General features: G+C 44.3%; 1 protein-coding gene across 5 annotated transcripts in view; it reads left to right on the top strand.

Moving 5' to 3' along the window:
* The window catches only part of CEP192 (centrosomal protein 192), a 1,978,693-nt gene that overhangs the window by 325,869 nt on the left and 1,633,630 nt on the right, over positions 1-19,194 (top strand). For 3 of the 5 annotated variants that reach the window (XM_085605862.1, XM_085605864.1, XM_085605863.1), the window contains exon 11: positions 2,306-2,663. In XM_085605862.1, the coding sequence (XP_085461988.1) occupies positions 2,306-2,663 (358 nt within the window). The remainder of the gene's footprint in view (positions 1-2,305; positions 2,664-19,194) is intronic. The other 2 variants (XM_085605865.1, XM_085605866.1) reach the window with 1 other exon arrangement.

Here is a 19,194-nt window from a genome sequence, read left to right on the forward strand (position 1 = left end):
CCCCCCCCCCCCCCTGGTCCCCCACCTGCCATTGTGTATCCATTTTAGAAAATAACTGAAAACTTGTGTCTTTAAGTACTACATCACAGGGAAATAACAGTCCACGTCCTCTTTCTGAAAACAGTTACAACACCAGTCACACATTGATTTTTATATTTGGCCTTAACCATGTACAATGCTCCTTTTCCTTTTGATTAGATTTGATCTGAATAAATTCCTCAAATATATACGTGCATACTCTGCACCTGGTTGCCCTAAGGATATTTTTTCCCAAACTCAGATCAGATGTTTCTGATGTACATTGAGCTTGGGTTCAGGTCGTTCAATGTTTTAACCTTACTCATTGTCTTCTATGTTCTGGAATATATACTTGCTCCAAACATCACCAGAACTTTACTCTGAGAAGAATCCTCAACATGTTTTATTGCCGCCTTGTGCATGGCAGCATTTATATGTCCTATTCATTTTATACAGGTTTTCCATTAACTTCCGTCCACTTAGTTTTCTTGCAAAGTAACCTATTGTGAGCTTCCTTAACTAGAAAAGGCTTGAATAACCCCACTGAGCATTTTTTGCATTTGGTCAGTACTTCATGATACAACAAAGGTATGAAATAGGATAAACGTAACCTTTTTAACTTTTAATGCCAAAATATAAGAGATGACTAATTTCAAGAAAATTGTCAGGGGAGCATGGGTCCTGTAGTACTACTTTAAATCTTGCTACTTGTTTCCTGAAGATGTGGAGATGTGAATCAAATAAGCACCATTGTTAGTGTCCATTTCATAGCTATAGAATAGTGTCTTATGATGACCTCTCGTGCAGCGTCTGAATTCAGCATTCATCTTTTTCATTGCCCCTGTATTCTATTTTCTTCCCACCATACATGTTTTGAACAAGACCCACAATTTTATTCTTCTACCTTATATTGTATCATCTCGCACGCAGGAAGAGAGTCCTTGTTGAAAGAAAAAAGCTTAATACACAATGTTGGGCATCATTTTATTCTTTGTATACTTGTACAAGTTGTACAGTTATGCCCAACTTTTTTTTTTAAATGCATTGTTACTCTTTATTTCACAAACGCAAAATTAAAAAAATGATAAAAAAAATATTTTTTTTACCTTTCATTTACTTAGAGTACACATGGAATACTTTTTGTCCGACTTTTGAGTATTATTTGTTTATTTTAGCTACTAGAACTGTTTCAAAATAAAAGCAAATCAAAAGGGAGGAAATTATTACTTTAAAAAAAAGTTTTTAATTTTTTTAATTAAACTTTCTATTGCATTTTAGCACCAAACAAACACCGGTACATACAAAGTGAAGTAATTGTCAAGAGTACCCCGTCCAGTACATACATACATTATCATAGAGCCATTCCCCCCATGGCGGAATAGGGGTCCACGCAGAACAATACTCATTATACATTTCCCAGGCAGTAATAAGAGACCAGTGAATCCAGAAAATACAGTTACACCTAACTTTTGAGAATCAACAGCACTGCTAGGCTCACTATGGAACCTTTTTGCCTAATCAAAATACCTATTGATAAGACCAACATCACAAGGAATGATTGGAGGCGTGTATGTTTGTGTGTGTACGATGACTGTTCTGAGTAGCGGTTTTCTCCAGCATTGATATCCTTCATAGATTCACATGCAATCCTTATCTTCCCTGATCCAGGCTCACCTGTCACATAATCTAACCTCACACATATGCTAAGAAAGCCAAGCTATGGTTGTCCTTGATTAGAGTGGTGTTCACTTTTCTGTCTCCTGATTAGTTGAAGTTAACTTCTTCTCAAACGATATGTATATGTTAACTGGGTGGTCATTGTAAACTTTTCAAAGCTCAATACAGCATTGTACTGCTTACTACAATTTACTGTGCGACTCACAGCTGGACTACAGGTATTTTTCAAGCTTATGAATGTATTTAAAGATACCAATACTGGACAACCACAGTGTACAAGTAAGTAACAGGTTTTTCACTGGAGATGCCGGTTTGTATTGATCTTATGGCTCACGTTGGAGCACTGACTCCAGTACTTTTCTTTTTTTTTTGTTCTGTCATCCTTAATGTACTTCACATGCAAATTCAGATATTCACATGGAATGACTTTTTCTTTTGAGGCATTTTTGAGCTTATGTGCACAGGTATACATGTACACTTCAAATACAGGAATTGAAAGTGGGGCATAGGAAGGAGGGAAGCCTAACAGTGTCCCAGAATATCAATGCTCTAAGGAAGGAAAACATGGACAGTAACACTTCTGAATCTCATTTCTTTATTTATGTTTTAGGAAATTACAGATAATACATATCGAAATGACACCACTAGTGGCCAAAAAATAGATTCATTTTATCTTCAGCATGTAGAGGATAAAGAAGTTGATTTTTCGATGAGTGACTCTCAGACCATTCAGATGCTGAAATCCGCCAAGAAGCAATTTTACTTTAAGGACCAGGAATGTGAGCACCATTTCAAATCCGAAGAAAAGGATCAACCGAACACACTGAATGAAGACAATGCTGAACTTGGACTTTCAGATGCCTATTTGTCCCCGACTTCTGGGAGAAGGACTGTGGAGTATAAAAGTAAGTTGGAGGATAGTCCGAAGCAACCTTTGAATTGGCTCGATGGACAGTGCAATAGAGAAGGTTTGTTGTATTGATTTTTTTTTTTTTTATAACTGAAAAGAGCAATATTTACTATTCAGTGTCTTTAGCTATGAAACAGGCTGGGACTCAAAATTACTTCCTCTGTTCAGAATCACAGAATAGCCCTGTAGCGCTCTAGTATAGAATCCAGTGACGACTTCTGCCCATAAGAGATCAACAAATGTTTTTTTTTAAAAAATCTCACATGCTTATAATATACACTTAAAGCAAAATGAATATTACAACCCCCCAAAAAACTGAAATGAGCCCATTATAGTTAGCTATGTAAACCATATCAATGTGAAACTATGTTGAGATTTTATTTTCACACCACCCACTAGTACCGCCATGTTTGAAAACTGACATACATTGATGTGTTATACATTGATGGCATGCATAGTGTTTTACTTCACTCACACCTGTACTTCAAGCTGCATGAATATCCTTAATGAACTTCTTCCATGATGAATATCAAGGAGCCGTATCTTTGAACCACAGTTTCAACGTAATGCTGTCCATCACTTTCCTACCTCAGTTAAAATTATATGTATTGTCCTGAGGACAATGGCTTGACTGGTGATAAAAGAAAAATGTAACTGACCGCACCCTGAAAATAACTTGCTAATGGATAAAAAGTTCCCCTGATATTGTTATTGTACTCCTGCCCGGTGCCATTAGAAATCTGAGATCTTTCTGTTCAAGAGCTACTCTGCATCACTTTCATCATGTTACTATGCTGGCATTAACACAGCATTTTGCGGCACTGCTGGAATTATACTTGATTGTTATACAATGATCAGAACACTGCTGACTTCTGTTCCCTTTTTCTGCATCCTCAACAGTTGTGGATCCAGTGCTGTTGGTTAATTCCCATATTTTTCATCAATCAAAAAATAAAATAAAAATTCGAATTGGATATGTTACAAATAGAGACCTAGTGTTAGCTACAAAGTTGTTGGATTTTAAACCATGTCAAGAATTGAAGGTGACAGACATGATCCTTAATGATCTTTTATGGTCTTTATCCTATTCATCCAACTAACAGACTTGAATGTCTACCACTTCCAATAACCATATTTATTTCCTTCTACGAATCCACATTAATCCACCTTTGGGGTCAGTTGTAACATGCTACTCACCGAAAAATGCTCAAATGCCTCATCAGAGGTAGTAAGCACTATATAAATGAAATACTTGGGGAGAGATAATGATCTTCCATCTCTGATCTTTGTCAAAATGTAATCTCTCACCTTGCAGTAAAGGCTAGCGGATTATTTATAACTGCCATGAACGAGAAATTGCTTCATGAATGTCACAAGATCCAGGGTGAGGTTCCTCTGTAACATAGGAATCATGATAAAGTATTGCTTCTCCCATATACCACAATATTTTGCAGTCTAGGTCTCAATCGTTGCACTTATCCATTCCTTCCTTCCTCTGGTCAAATCCTTTCCTTCCAGTAAGCTGGGCTAGGTTCCCATTTACCAGTCTACTGCTGCAGAAACACTTCTAAGGTTTCGCCTGATGTCAGATGCCAGAGCTCGATAAGAACATTCTCGAACTCCCCGTAGAGGTGGTGTTATATTTCTCCTTTAGGGGATCTCCATTGATAGTCCTAAGCGTTTGAATTGTTCCACCCATATGCGTAAATCCCAGAGCACTTTTCAATAGATATTTTCTTCAGTTTAGATGTTTGCCTTTCTTCAGGAAGGCCTGTAGAAACACTTAAGCATAATATGCAGCCTATAGGCACAGGCTTCAGTGGAGAAATTCTTCAGATAGTACTTACAAAAGGGTTAAAATATGTGTATGTATGTGTGTAATATATATACACACACACAGATACACAAACATATGTGTTTGTGTATGTATGTGTGTATGTGTATATGTGTATGTATGTGTTAGTATATGTGTGTGTGTATATATGTGTGTATGTATATATATATGTGTGTGTGTATATATATATGTGTGTGTGTGTATATATGTGTGTATGTATATATATATATATGTAGTTTTGAGAGCAGATTTTCTAGAACTGCTTAATTCTCTTTCAGAAACTCCTTTTGTAAAGTAGATGATGAAGGAAAGCAGGACAGTGTAGCCCCATAGGCTGCTATAATGCGAGTTCAAATTAGTCTGTGCCTTTAAGGACCCCGAGACCACCAGTATCTCATCATGCCTAGCAGGTGGATGTGCCTCCGTTCTTTTTGACGAGATGTCAGCGATGGGTAAGTCCAGTCATTTTGTCTGTTTATGTCCAGTGTCGCTTATGACTTCAGTGGAGATTCCCCTAGGAGAGAACTGGGATTACTGGTAAGAAACTGTACCTTCTCTCTTAGAGGGATCTCCATTGATAGTCATAAGTGTTTGAATAGAAAAGCAAGCCCATCCTCACCAACAGCGGTGGAAAAAGCAGAGGAGAGACGATAGGATGTAGTTAGGCAAATAGGTTTCTGAGAGATGCTTGTCCTACTTGAGTATCTCCTCAAGCATTTGAATCCCAACAATAGTGCTTGATGAATGTGTGAACAGATCTCCATGTAGCCTCTTTATAAATCTCTGCTATAGGGACATTTCTCATCAAAGCCCCAGTTGCTGCTTTGCCCCTAGTGAAATGGGCCATAGCTCTGACTGGCAAAGTCTTGTTGGCTTTTTGGTATCCTAGCATAATGCAAGTTCTCCAGTATTGGGGTGTCTTTCATAGATTCACATGCTTGAATATTCCCCATTGTCAAAGTGGGAGTCCCACGGTATATAACATAGCAATGTAGTAATTACATAAGCCTAATAGGCATAAAAGAAAGTAAAACCATAGAGTTTTTATGGATAGACAACTTGTCACATCTATAACATATTACTGTCATTGTTTTAGTCCAAAATCCAGCCAATCAGGCGTCCGCACCCTCTAGAACCCTCTCCCCAGAGGCTCAGGCCCTCAGATTTTCTACCGCACGTCGTGTGAAGGGAGTCTCCCTGAACTTGCTCAGTTTTTCTTCTCATATCTCCTCAGATTACCTCTATGATATCTACATCCAAGAAATCCCTCCTCAGACCTTGTGGAAGTTGTGGTAAACTGAGGCTTCATTCTGAAGACCCTCACAAGAAATGTATTTATTGCTTATATCCTGAACATCAGGTAAAGAATTGTAAAATTTGTAGAACCTTTTCTCAGAAAACTTTAAAGGACAGAGAAGGGTGTCTCCTTCTGTGGCTACAGAAGTTGAAGACTTCAGAAAATCCTCTTTCAGATGTGGAGAGTGTCTCTTCAATCAAAACTGCTCCCTCCTTGAAGAGAACAAGTGACTCTCAGAAGGTTTCTCTAAGACCTAAAGCGGTGAAGATCATGTTGATAAGCCCACTACCCAACCTTCAACTTCAAAAGGGGTGATTTTCCCCCCCCAGGAGTCTATCTGAATCCTTTACGCCCCCGAGATCTGATTCTCAGGCGTCAAAGACTCCATCTGCGCAGTTTTTACCTCGGAAACTGCCTCTCTCGTCGACGAGCTCATCAACGCTTCCTCCGTCGAGAGCTGCAGTCGTCGCATCTACGTCGACGACTTCTATGCCTTTGAAGCCGGCTATGATCCTGTCGTCGGCGTCTTCACTGTCGACGTTGGTATCTGTTAAGGTGAGATCCATTTCGTCTACAGTGCCTTTAACTTCGTCGACGACGGCAAACAAACATAGAAAAAAGCATACGTCGTCGACGGTGGCTTGGTCGTCGACGGTGGCTTGGTCGTCGACGGTGGCTTGGTCAACGACTTTCATCATCCGCAACAACGGCTACGACTCCATCTTAAGATCTGATACCACTAAGGGCTTCAAGCTCTTTGCTTCAACGACGACATTCCTCTTTGGATACCCTAATGCCAATTAAAGCTCCTTCTCAGCCTCCGGAGGTGCTTTTTTCATCTGACGATGAGGAATCCGAGGATGATAGATTTCGGGCTCCTCGCAGTCCCTCTGAACTTCTAATAAAGTGTCAGGAATCTGATGATGATGACGACTTACAAGAGGACGATTTCTCTACTTGTGACACACACCCGGCTCCAGAACTTCCTATGGCACAACTGCCATTAAGTCTTATTTCCAACCTTCAATACATGTTGGATGATTACAACCGCCGTTTTCCACGTTCTGTGCAGACTTCTCCAACTCCGCAGATACCTCCACAGCCTTTTTCAAATAAGAAAACAGTGATCACACCTACGTCTGCGACAACAGTTCAACATCTTGCAGTTACTCAAATCATAGAGGAAGACGTTGTCGACGAGCAGGATGATGACGGTGACAAAGCAGGTGAGCTGGATGATAGTTGTCCCATTCAGAAAGAAGGGAACCATCAAATACAAACGCCATCTCCTGCTGATCCAGCTCCTTTGGATTCTCCGCCGTCGACATTGGTGGTTTTCATTTGCTTATGGAAAGAGCAGCTAAAAGATTCCACCTTCCTATGACCACCAGGGAGGAGGATTGTTTCCTATATGATTTTAAAGATCAACCTCAAAAACAGGTCCGTTGCATTCCAATTATCGATTTTATCTGGCAAGAAGGCCCCAAGCTGATGCAAACTCCTAACTCCATTCCAGCTATCCTTCCTAGGATAGATAAAAAATACAAAGCCCCTCCAAATTCTCCTGCTTGTCTAATTTTGCAAACAAAGCCTGATTCCATCATTACTCAGGCAGCTCAGCGTCGATCCAGAAATCCATCATCTCCTTTGTCTGCACCACCAGATCGAGAAGGTCGACGCCTGGATGGTATAGGAAAGAAATGTTCAACTATGGCCGCGACTACAGTACGTGCGGCCAATTCTTTAGCGATCCTGGGCCGTTACGACAAATGTGGTCAGACATTTCATCTCTTATTGACCTTATCCCTGAAACATCTAGGCCAGAGGCATTAAAAATTCTCCAAGAGGGGGAAAGAATTTCCTCGGAAATTATCGATTGCGCTATTGATGTATCCTCTACTGTCTTCCGTCTTTTGGCTGGTGCAGCAGTCCTCAGGCGTCAGGGCTTGTTACGGGCCACATATTTTCGTCAGGAGGTACAGACAAAAATACTGGACATGCCTTATGACGGTGAATCATTGTTTAGCCAGCATATAGACAATGCCCTTCAAACAATTAAAAAGGACACTGACACTGCTCGTGCTCTTGGGTCTTTGCAATTCAAAAAGCCGCCTTTTCGAGGCGCAAGAGGTCGTGGTTCCTCCTCTTCCTTTCGAGGAAATTGGAATCAGTACAGACAAAGTCAAAACCGCTACTCCTCCCAGAATCAACAGTCATATAGGCAACAGCATTCTTCCACCTACAGGCAATACAGAGGAAAATCCTCTTATAGAGGAAAGGATTCCTCCAAGAAACAATGACTGTCACCACACACCGTCGCAAAATCCTCCCGCTTTTTCAAAACTTGGAGGTCGAATCTCCCACTTCTACTCCAAATGGTCACAAATTACTACCGATCAATGGGTTCTAGATATGGTGCGCAGGGGACACGCATCGGAATTCGTAAAGATCCTCCCAATACTTCACCAAGTGGTCCCCCTCCTGCTGATCTAAAAGAACTCTTGAATCAGCTGAAAATTTTATTACGAAAGGGCGCGAAGTGGTGCCAAAACTACAGAAGGGCAAGGGGTTCTATTCAAGGTTCTTCCTCATACAGAAAAAGTCGGGAGAATGGCGTCCCATGTTGGATCTACGTGCTCTGAACAAATACATCAAGACACAAACTTTTCGCATGTTGTCCCTTCAAGAAGTACTCGCTTTTCTATCCCAAGGAGAGTTTATGACAACTTTGGATCTTCAAGATGCTTATTTTCATCTTCCCATACTGCCGAGGCACAGAAGATTTCTCAGATTCAGAGTGGCCGGAAAGGATTTCCAATTCAAGGTTCTGCCATTCGGCCTTCGTTCTGCTCCCCGAGTGTTTACAAAGGTCCTTGCACCAGTGGCAGCTTACCTTTTGTCTACAAGGAGTGCAAATCTTTCCATACTTCGACGACTGCCTACTGAAGGCAAAGTCGTTCAAACTGGCATCCAAACAAACTCTTTTATGCAGGTCCCTCTTCCAATCTCTGGGCCTCACATTAAACATGGGAAAATCTCAGTTTCTCCCGGCTCAAAACAGACTGTTCTTGGGAGCCATTCTAGATACCAGGCAAGGGAAAGCTTTTGTGCCGCACGAAAGACGTCAACGTCTTCGCAATCTAGCAACTTCTATCCATCTAAAAGAGTTTTTCTGTCTAACAGTTGAAATCTTTCCTAGGGATGTTGTCCTCATGCATTCCTCTAGTCCCTCACTGCCGCCTGAAAATGAGACATGTCCAGGAGGAATTGGACAAACAATGGGCTCAAGTCTCAGGAACGTTCAACGACTTAGTCAGAGTCACACATCGACTAAAAAGAGCTCTTTTATGGTGGACTCACGAAGAAAATATCTCCTCTGGACGTCCGTTTGTGACGGACACTCCACTATTCACCCTCACGACCGATGCATCTCTCGAGGGTTGGGGCGCCCACTTGCAAGGACTGACTGTGAACGGCAAGTGGTCCGAAAAGCAAAAGACAAGACACATCAACCTTTTAGAGTTACTGGCCATTTTTCTGGCTCTGAAAGCTTTCCGAACCATCATTCAAGGAAGCACGGTGTTGATCCGTACGGACAACACAACGTGCATGCACTACATCAACAAACAGGGAGGCACAAGGTCCGTCTTGTTGTCCCTTCAGGCTCAACAAATTTGGAATTGGGCGATTCAACATAACATCGTCCTCACAGCAGTTCATGTTCCGGGAGCGTAGAACAATCTTGCGGATTCCCTAAGCAGATTGTCCAAGACCAATCACGAATGGAAATTACACCAACCCATTCTGGATCACATTTTTCAACTATGGGGTCCCCCAAATCTGGATCTGTTCGCAACATATCTAAACTGCAAATGCCTGTTCTACGCAAGTTGGCTTCCCCAACCAAGGTCATGCGGGAATGCCTTTTTGATGAACTGGTCAAAAATATATGCTTTACGATTTTCCACCAATACCTCTAGTCCCCAAGGTTCTGCGGAAAATGAGGAAAGAACCCTGTCACATTATTCTGATAGCCCCCCGGTGGCCTAGACAAATCTGGTTCACGGAACTACTGCTCCTGTCTCAGTGCGACCCGATCATTCTTTGCCCTCTTCCAAATCTTTTGACCATGGAACACAGCCAAATTTGTCATCACGATCCTGCATCTCTAAGTTTAGCGGCTTGGAACCTGAGCACTATGAATTTGTAAATTTGGACATTCCTTTAGATTGCAGACGTCTTGGCTAAGGCTAGAGCACCTTAAACGATGAAAACCTATAAACTCAAATGGAAAAGATTCTGTCTGTGGTGCAATGAAGCTCAAGTACATCCTATACATTCCAAGCCAGAACAACTTTTGCCTTTCTTTTTGCACCTAGCGAAATCAGGCCTCTCATACTCTACCCTTAAGGTTTTCCTAGCAGCAATCTCACGATTCCGACAAGATGGCTCTAACTCACTTTACTCGCCAAGAGTAATTCAACAATTTTTCAAGGGTCTTTTTCGAATTTTTCCTCCGATACGTCGGCCACCTCCACCGTGGCATCTAAACATTGTATTGACACAGCTCATAAAACCACCATTTGAGCCAATCCATAAGGTCAGTCTCAAATATGTTACTTGGAAGGCTTCTCTACTCCTGGCTCTTACTTCCTCACGCCGGGTTAGTGACTTGCAGGCGTTTAATACTAAACCACCTTTTCTTCAATTTACTAAAGACTCTGTCCTGCTCCGCACCAATCCGGCCTTTATCCCCAAGGTGCCATCGGATTTCCACCTCAATGAGCCGCTTGTTTTAAAAACATTTTTTCCAAATCCTCAAACTCCCGCAGAGAAAACGCTTCATTCTTTGGATGTGAAGAGATGTCTCAAATTTTACCTTCAGAGAACAGCTACTATTCGTAAGAATGACCAACTCTTTGTAGCTTACGGACGGATGCGAAAGGGTCATCCGGTCACCAAACAAACCATAGCACGCGGGATATCTTCTACTATTGCCTTTTGCGATCAACAAGCGGGAAAACCACTTACATCAAACGTTCTAGCGCATTCCACCAGGAAGGTTTCTTCTTCTACTGCGCTATTTGCTGGGGTGCCTCTTCAATACATCTGCAGAGCTGCAACATGGTCCAGCAGACACACCTTTACGAGACACTATCTCGTAAAGGTTGTCTCGTATCTGGATGCTGCAGACAACACGGACATGGCTGTGGGACAGGCAGTCCTTCGTAATCTTTCTAAATAAGGTGAGCCTCTGATGCTTCCCTCCTCCTGTATACAAGGTACATTTATTATGTATTTATGTATATATTATATTTTATATGTCTATAGTCTTTTGCACTGGGTATTGCTATTGCTTTGATTCTTATGTACCTGGTATTATTCTGATATCACTGCTCACTACTCTTATTCAAGCATGTGAATCTATGAAAGACACCCCAATACTAGAGAAGAACAACAGTTACTTATCTGTAAACTGTGGTTCTCCAGTATTGGTGTCTTTCATAGATTCACATGTGAACCACCCACCTCCCCTCAGAGGCTCCCATCATGTATTTGACTTTTATGTCACACTTGTGCTACGAAAATCTGAGGGCCTGAGCCTCTGGGGAGAGGGTTCTAGAGGGTGTGGACGCCTGATTGTGAGAAGTTGGCTTGGTATATGCTGCTCACTATTTCTAGTGATCACCTTGTACCATGCCAAGCAACCCTTATGGTGGTGGTTGAAGTCAACCTAGATAGACCAGCTATCCTAGTGGTAGCGTGGACAGTGCAGTCTGCAGGCTAAACTCTTGAGGGCATGTGAAGCCAGCTGTTTTACCATATGTAACCTCCTTGAATATCAAATGAAAGGACACCACACAGATATGTATTCAAAATATATATGTATTTATTTACTAAAAGTATCCCCTATACTCTTTATGAGCACAAAAGCCCATTCGTTAAAACAAGGCAATGTTTAAATATGCAAAAGTTGCACAATTATAGATGGGCCTGGGTGGCCCGCTAAACCATATACTAAAATAGTGGTATAAGAACCACGTATAGAAAAGTAAGAAGGCCTAGGGCCTTGAGAATTGCTGGGACTACGAGGAGCTAACAGTAGTTAGTGACCAGGAGGCCCACAGGATACGTGTGCAGTGTTGAAAGTTACACGCGTGCACCTATTGGATTCAATGGGTGCATAAAAGTCACAAAGTTAAAGCAAAGGGAGTCTTCCGGATGGACCGGAACCTAACAACTGGAAACCTAGACACTAGAGATGTTTCTCTACACAGGAGCACTGGAGTGCCAGCGTTACCTCACCCACAGGAAGCGGGTGCATAGGTGTCAAAGTACGTCGGGTTTCGTCGTGCAGGTCTATTAAGCCTGAAGATGAAGATGCTGCTCGCGGCCAGGCGAGAAGAGTTCCGGTGGATCCAAGGGTGGATCTGGAGAGTAGAAGACCTGAAAGCAGAGGGGACACTGTTCAGAGTCACTAGCCAGTGACCGGCGTGGAACCATGAAGGAACCAGGTGATGTCGGGTGCCAACAGGTGAAAAAGTGAAGCTTGTCTCTGCAGCCACGTGGAAGTGAAGATGTCGACAACGTCCAGGAGCTGTCCCACGAAGGCTCTAGCTGATGGCGGTGTCGGCTTCTCGATTGGAGCAAACAGGCCTTGGCTAATGCAAGCCACGCAGGAGTCGATGAAAGCTTGGTGCTTTAACCAGCAAGGTCAGAGGGGCTGCTCCTTTTCACAGGAGCAAGGGCCAGTCTGGAGCAACCAGACCAGCAGTGTTTGTAGATTTCGTCGCCAAGATGGCCAAAAGCCAACGAGCCAGTAACCGGGATGACGCGTCGAGTGGCAAAAAGCAAAAGGGCCCCACGCAGATCTCGTGGATGCTGGAGGGCTGGTCTTTGGTGCAAATGCTGCTCAGCGTTGGGGCTTCTCAGGGCCCTATGCACAGCGATGAGGATGCCTTGGGTGCTGCGCAGTCAGCTTGTCGTGGACGTTTCAAGATGGCCGGTCCCACGTCTCTCGGTGCCTCCACGGGTCTCTTCTTTGCAGGGACTGTGGATTGGGTTCTGAGATGTCTGGGAGTCTGCGTCTTGTCGGGCTCTGGGCTCGGTCTCCGGCGGGAGGCGGCGGCAAAGCAGTCGTTGAGTTGTTGGATGGTGCCTGTGTTCACAGGGTGGTCACTCCTTGACCACAAGGGAGATTCTCTTCAATCTTCTGTGCAGCAGAACGTCGAAGTCCAGTGATTCTTCTTCTTCAAGTCGAGTTTCAGGATGATCTCAAGTCCTGGGACACAGCTCCTACTCTTATTCCAAATCTAGGGGCTGGATTACCTGCTAGGTCCCTCCTCTGGGTGGGACCAGGAAGGGGGGTGGTTACAGCCCCTCTCCTTTGTTCAGTTTCACGCCAGAGCTGGGGCTGGAGAGCCCCAGCTCCGGTTTGAACTGGCATATGCACGGGGACACCTTGTGTGCCCCAGGCATGTCTCAATCTATTCAGCCCTCCCTAACCCACTACACAAAATCCTGTCTGGGGTGGTGCAAGCACCTCCCCTGACAGGAAACCCTTTGTCCAAACCTCCCAAGCTGGAAGGACTCCCAGCAGCAGGAGGGCAGACTTGGGTCTGTGGTGGCAGCATCCATTTTGTGATGCTGAGGCTCTGTCTAACTTTACCCGGGTTTCAGGTTAGGTACATGTCATGTCCCTCTAGAAGGGTGGAATGCTACCCCCGTCGCCAGAATTGGCGAGGGGGTAGTATTCCAAATCGTAGGACACCTTACTCGACATGTTTTGATAAAGCCAAACCAGAGTTAGCATTTGACCGCGAGGTCCATAATGCACTTAAGAGTATATGGTATGGCAATATCATGGAAACAGCTAAAGGACGTTGTTCCGAAAGCTGCAGACAGGCTCAGCTCATGCCAGAGCACCATCTCACATGAAACCAAGCACTCTGCCTCCAGGATTGTTAAGGCCTGCTATAGGAGTGACTGATAGGTTACCATGTGTCCATATATGTTAGATATAGATATACTATATCTAAGTAAGAGGTGATTACACCAACTTACCCCAGCTGAGTGATCAGCCAGTTGTGTCAAATAGTGAGGCCAGGGGTGGCATAATACATGCTGCAGCCCCTGGTAGGCCTTGGATACACCTATGCCCTGGGTACCTGGGGTACACTGTTACAGGGTCCAATAAGGTGAACCAGTTCCAATTGGTAATGCACCTAGTGTGCATTGGCATTAATTTAGGGAGAGAACAGCAGGGCTGTGGGTCTGATTAGCAGGCCCACAGCCACACTAAGTCATAAAACCAGTGAAGCAAAAGCAAAAATTTGGGGTGACCATAGGATAGCAGACCCTACTCTCCTACACTGATTGGCTGGATTTTGGACTAAAACATAATGACAGTAATATGTTATAGATGTGACAAGTTGTCTATCCATAAAAACTCTATGGTTTTACTTTCTTTTATGCCTATTAGGCTTATGTTATTACTACATTGCTATGTTATGTACCGTGGGACTCCCACTTCGGGGAATATTCAAGCATGTGAATCTATGAAAGACACCAATACTGGAGAACCACAGTTTACAGGTAAGTAACTTTTGTTCATACTATGCACCGTGAAATGGAGGGTTTGGAAGTGGCTATACCGGTACAGACCGGACCATAACTGACAAACAATTGGCCCGATTTACGAGGATGCATGTCTTGGCTAGCTAGCTCTTTAATACATGCTTCACATCCAGGAAACAGTGTTCTTTCAGCCGGGTTGAAGGATGCTGAAAGAAGGTTGGTAATAAATTTGTCGTACATGAAGCTGTGAAATAACCTTGGGGAGGAATTTCAGCTGAGTTCTCATTGCTACCTTGGTAAAGTGAAAGACTTTGTAAGGTTTGCGAGAACATAACTCCTGAATTTCACCAACCCTGCGAGCTGATGCGATAACTATGAGGAAAGCGGTTTTCCATTAGAGATGCTGCAAGGATGACTTATGGGTTCAAAGGAATCCTGCATAATACAAGAAAGGACTATGTGAAGCTTCCAGGGAGGGGAAGGACTCCTGATGGGAGGGCAAGCCTTCAACCCTTCTAAAAAAAAAAAAAAATCTAAAAAAAACTTTATTACAGCGATTTTGAAAAAAAGATGTTTGTGAATGACATTTTCTGTAGGCAGTAAGGGCTGCCAAGTGAATCTTTATGGAAGAGAATTGTAAGCCAGATTACTCCAGTATTGGAATTTTCATAGATTCACATGCTTGAATCATTCCCCCGTCGTCGGGATTGGAGTCCCCGGTATACATAAAAATAGGAATGCAAAGCCATTACAAACTAGAAACCAGGCCTAGGCTCATTCCAGTTTTGGAACATATCCACCTCTTTTTGTAAAAAAGACAAAATAAAATCAACAACCAATCAGATTAGCCTCCCCCTCTAGAACCCTCCTGAGAGAACCTCAGACCTTCAGAGTTTTTACCGCATGTTGTGCTAGGAATTCTCCACTGAGCTCTGCTCTGTTTTTCCTTGTTCTACTACTCTTGAGTTTCAACCGATTTTTCTTCAACAACTTCTTCAGCTTCGAGTTCAACATGACTGACAAAGAGAAAAAAAGGATTTTTAGAGCTTGTGTCACCTGCTCTAAAAAGAGGCTTTACGAGGATGACCCTCACAAGGACTGCATCTATTGCCTGTATCTGGATCATAAGGCCAAAGATTGCAGGGTATGCCGTACTTTTTCAACCAAAACCTTGAGAGACCGTGAGGGACGCCTCCTCACCGGGCTCCAAAAGCTAAAGTCCAGGAGAGAGCCAGTCTCCAGTGAAGACAGTGATGAGGCCTCATCAGCTTAATCTTCAAGGAGATCACAGAAAAGGGGCAGATCTGACCCTTCTTGAGAGAACCATCCTGAGAAAGCCTCTAAAACGACCTCTCATGAGTCTGACTGGTCCTAGCAAATCTCCTCACCGTGGTGTAAAGGAGAGCGAATGACTGTCTACAGGAAGAAAATCAGTGAAGAAATCGAGCTCTGTACCTCCATCTTCTCCTCCTGAGGGAAAGAAAGCCATCAAAAATCCCTCCTCTGTTCCTTCTGAGAGAAAACATGCCAAGGACGTCCCACCGTCGATGAGACTGTCAATGACACCGTCGACAAAGAAACTATCATCTTTCTTGTCGATGGACAGTGAGAAGGTACAGTCTCCTCAGTCTGGTCTGGCTCCGACTACGGAATCAAGAGTTCCCTTGCTTCCATCGTCTGGGATACATCCATCGTTGACGGCGATGACGATGGATATGGGTTTGAAAGTGACGAAGATATCGTTGTTGACGTTGTCACTGACATCGAAGAGAATTGACGACGGCATCGACGGTAATGACGACTGTCTCGACGGCACCGTCGATGGCAACATCTACATCGTCGACCTCGCCGACGAGAGAATTTCACGAGAAATTAAAAGGAAGCGCCACATAACTCCTGAGATCACTTCCCCTAGCAAAGTGACACCTTTGCTACCTACTCACCTCCTAGAAGAAGAGGATTTTGGGGAAGGTCAGTTTGGGTATGCACATAGCCCTTCAAAACTGCACATTAAGTGCCAAGACCTGGATTCTGAGGACGGATATGGTGGGGAGCAGGAATATGATCCTCCCCAGGACTTTCATAGTGATTATCAGGAGGACATGGTCTGCATGCCATCCTCCTTGATTTCAGACTTGCAGTTTATGCTCTCCGATTATAAAAGGAGATTTCTGACACCATCTTCGGCTCAGGAACATGTTTCAGTTCCCGCTGGTCCACCTGCAGGGCCTTCCACTCCTCGGTTGCCTCTGCCGCCACTGCAATTGATAGTGGATCCACCTCCGGCTGCTCCCCTTATCCATGATGATACCTCTGACTACCAAGGAGAGACAGATCTTCCGGATCCACATAGGGAATGGGATGATTATATTATCCCTACTCCTGCGTCTCCTTCACTGGTTCCAGTAGACTCTCCACCTGGTGACGTGCGTGGTTTCCACAATCTGTTAGGAAGGGCATCCAAGAGATTTGATCTGCCTATGCCTTCTGTGCCGTCTGAGTGCTTCTTGTACGACTTTGAGGAGCCCTTTAAGAAGTCAGTTCGAACAATTCCCATTGTCAATAATGAATGGGAAGAGGGGCTGACAGTCATGAAGACCCCGGCCACGGTGGTCCCGGTGCTTCCTCGTTTGGAGAAGAAATATAAAGCCAGAGGACAGCCCGGCTTGCCTGATGAATCAACCAAAACCGGACTCTGTTATATCTCAGGCAGCACAGAGGAAATCAAAGAATCCAACAGCATCTCTAACAGCGCCTCCGGATAAAGAAGGTAGGCGCTTGGATAATGCCGGTAAAAGATTATCATCTATGTCAAGCCTCATAGTCAAAGTGACTAACGCTTTAGCCATTTTAGGGCGCTACGGCCGGCAGGTGTGATGCGACCTCTCTCCCTACTTAGACCAACTGCCTGAAGACAGCAAGGCCGAAGCAAAAAAGATCCTCCAGGAAGGAGAGAGAGCCTCCTCTGAGGTGATTGATTGCGCAATGGATATTGTGACAACGGCGTTCCGTTCCCTGACTGGAGCAGCAGTCCTTCGCCGCCAGGGATGACTTCGAGCAACCTCGTTTAGACCTGAGGTTCAAAGCAAAATATTGGACCTCCCATTTGATGGACAGGCGCTCTTCGACAAGCACATAGATGATGCGCTCCAGTACATCAAGAAAGACACGGACACGGCATAGTCGTTGGGGACGCTTCAATACCGCAAGGTACCTTTTCGGGAAGCAAGAGGTAGAAGTCTTCCCTCATACAGAGGAGGTTACCAGCAATATCTGTACTCCTCATATACAACTGCCTCGCAGTCTTACAGGCCACAATACAACCAGCGGCAGGGTCAGTCCACAGCATATACAAAATCTGCACCTAGAGGAAGAGCGGGACACCAGGGGAAGGATTCGTCTAGGCGCCAATAGCGGCTTGCTGGCTCGGTCTACTGTTCCTCCCCCTCATCAAACACCTTAGGGGGCAGGATCTCCAGATACTTCCAGAGTTGGTAACGAATAACATTGGATCATTGGGTTCTGAATATAATTCAATCCGGACACACGTTGGAGTTTGTTCATCCTCCTCCAACTAAACCCCCTCACTACAGCTTAACAAAACATCTTCGTCTCCTGAAACTAGAAGTCCAACAAAAGCTGCAGAGGTGCTATAGAACCGGTGCCTTTCTCCCAAAGAGGAGAGGGATTCTACTCCGGGTTCTTTCTGGTACGAAAGACTGTCGAAAAATGGCGCCCTGTTCTGGATCTGAGGGAGCTAAATACCTACCTCATCAAGCAGTCGTTTAGAATGATCTCCTTGCAGGACATACTTCGACACTTGAATTTAGGAGATTTCATGGCCACCTTGGATCTGGAGGACGCATATTTTCATATTCCCATCCATCCAACGCACATGAAGTTCCTTCGCTTCACAGTAGCCAAGAGCCACTTTCAATTCAAAGTCCTCCCCTTCGGCCTCAGGTTGGCACCAAGGATTTTTACGAAGATGGTAACTCCAGTAGCGGCGTTCCTAAGGAAACAAAAGCGCCAGGTTTTCCCCCTACCTGGACAACTGGTTGCTAAAGGCTTCTTCCAAGGCGGCAGCCGAGAGCTCGGTGGCAGCTGGTATGACGCTGTTCCAGATTCAGGGTTTTACCCTCAACAGAGAAAAGTCAATTTTGTGCTCGTCCAAAAAAGCAAAATTTCTGGGAGCCATATTGGACACATCCTTAAACAAGGCATTTCCTTCCCTGGAAAGACAATCCAAGCTCATGTCGATGGCCCATCTACTTCAAAAATGAGTCACTTTCAGTTTGCCTCTACAAGTCCCTGCTGGGATCCATTTCATCCTGCATCTCTCGAATTCCTCACTGCAGACTACGCATGTGTCCTCTTCAGGAGCAACTGGACTTACAGTGGCGTCAAGTGGAAGGATCTTTCGAGGACATGATCAGGGTCACGATCGAATGAAAGAGGCCACTTCTTGGTGGATTCACAAGGAGAACATTTCCCAGGGTGTCTCCTTCATGGTCACTCCAGCTCCTCAGATAATTACAACAGATGCATTTCTGGAGGGCTGGGGAGCAGTCCAAATAAGTGGTCGATGGCTGCGCCATCATCGTCTTTTGCACATCAGTCTGCTGGAACTCGGGTCGGTTTGCCTAGCCTTGCAAGCTTTTCTCCCACGAATAAAGAATTTGTCGGTTCTAATAAGAACGGACAATATGACGGCCATGCATTATATCAACAAGCAAGGCGGCACAAGATCCCCGTCTGCGGAAGCTCATGCTGTCTGGAAACGGGTGATCTTACATGGGGTCTCGCTGAAGGCAGAGCACCTCCCAGGGAATCTCAACGAGACCGCAGACACACTAAGCAGACTGAAGTGGGTCAGCCGCA

The sequence above is a fragment of the Triturus cristatus genome, chromosome 5_1 (genome assembly GCF_964204655.1).
Source record: "Triturus cristatus chromosome 5_1, aTriCri1.1, whole genome shotgun sequence".
Classification (NCBI taxonomy): domain Eukaryota; kingdom Metazoa; phylum Chordata; class Amphibia; order Caudata; family Salamandridae; genus Triturus; species Triturus cristatus.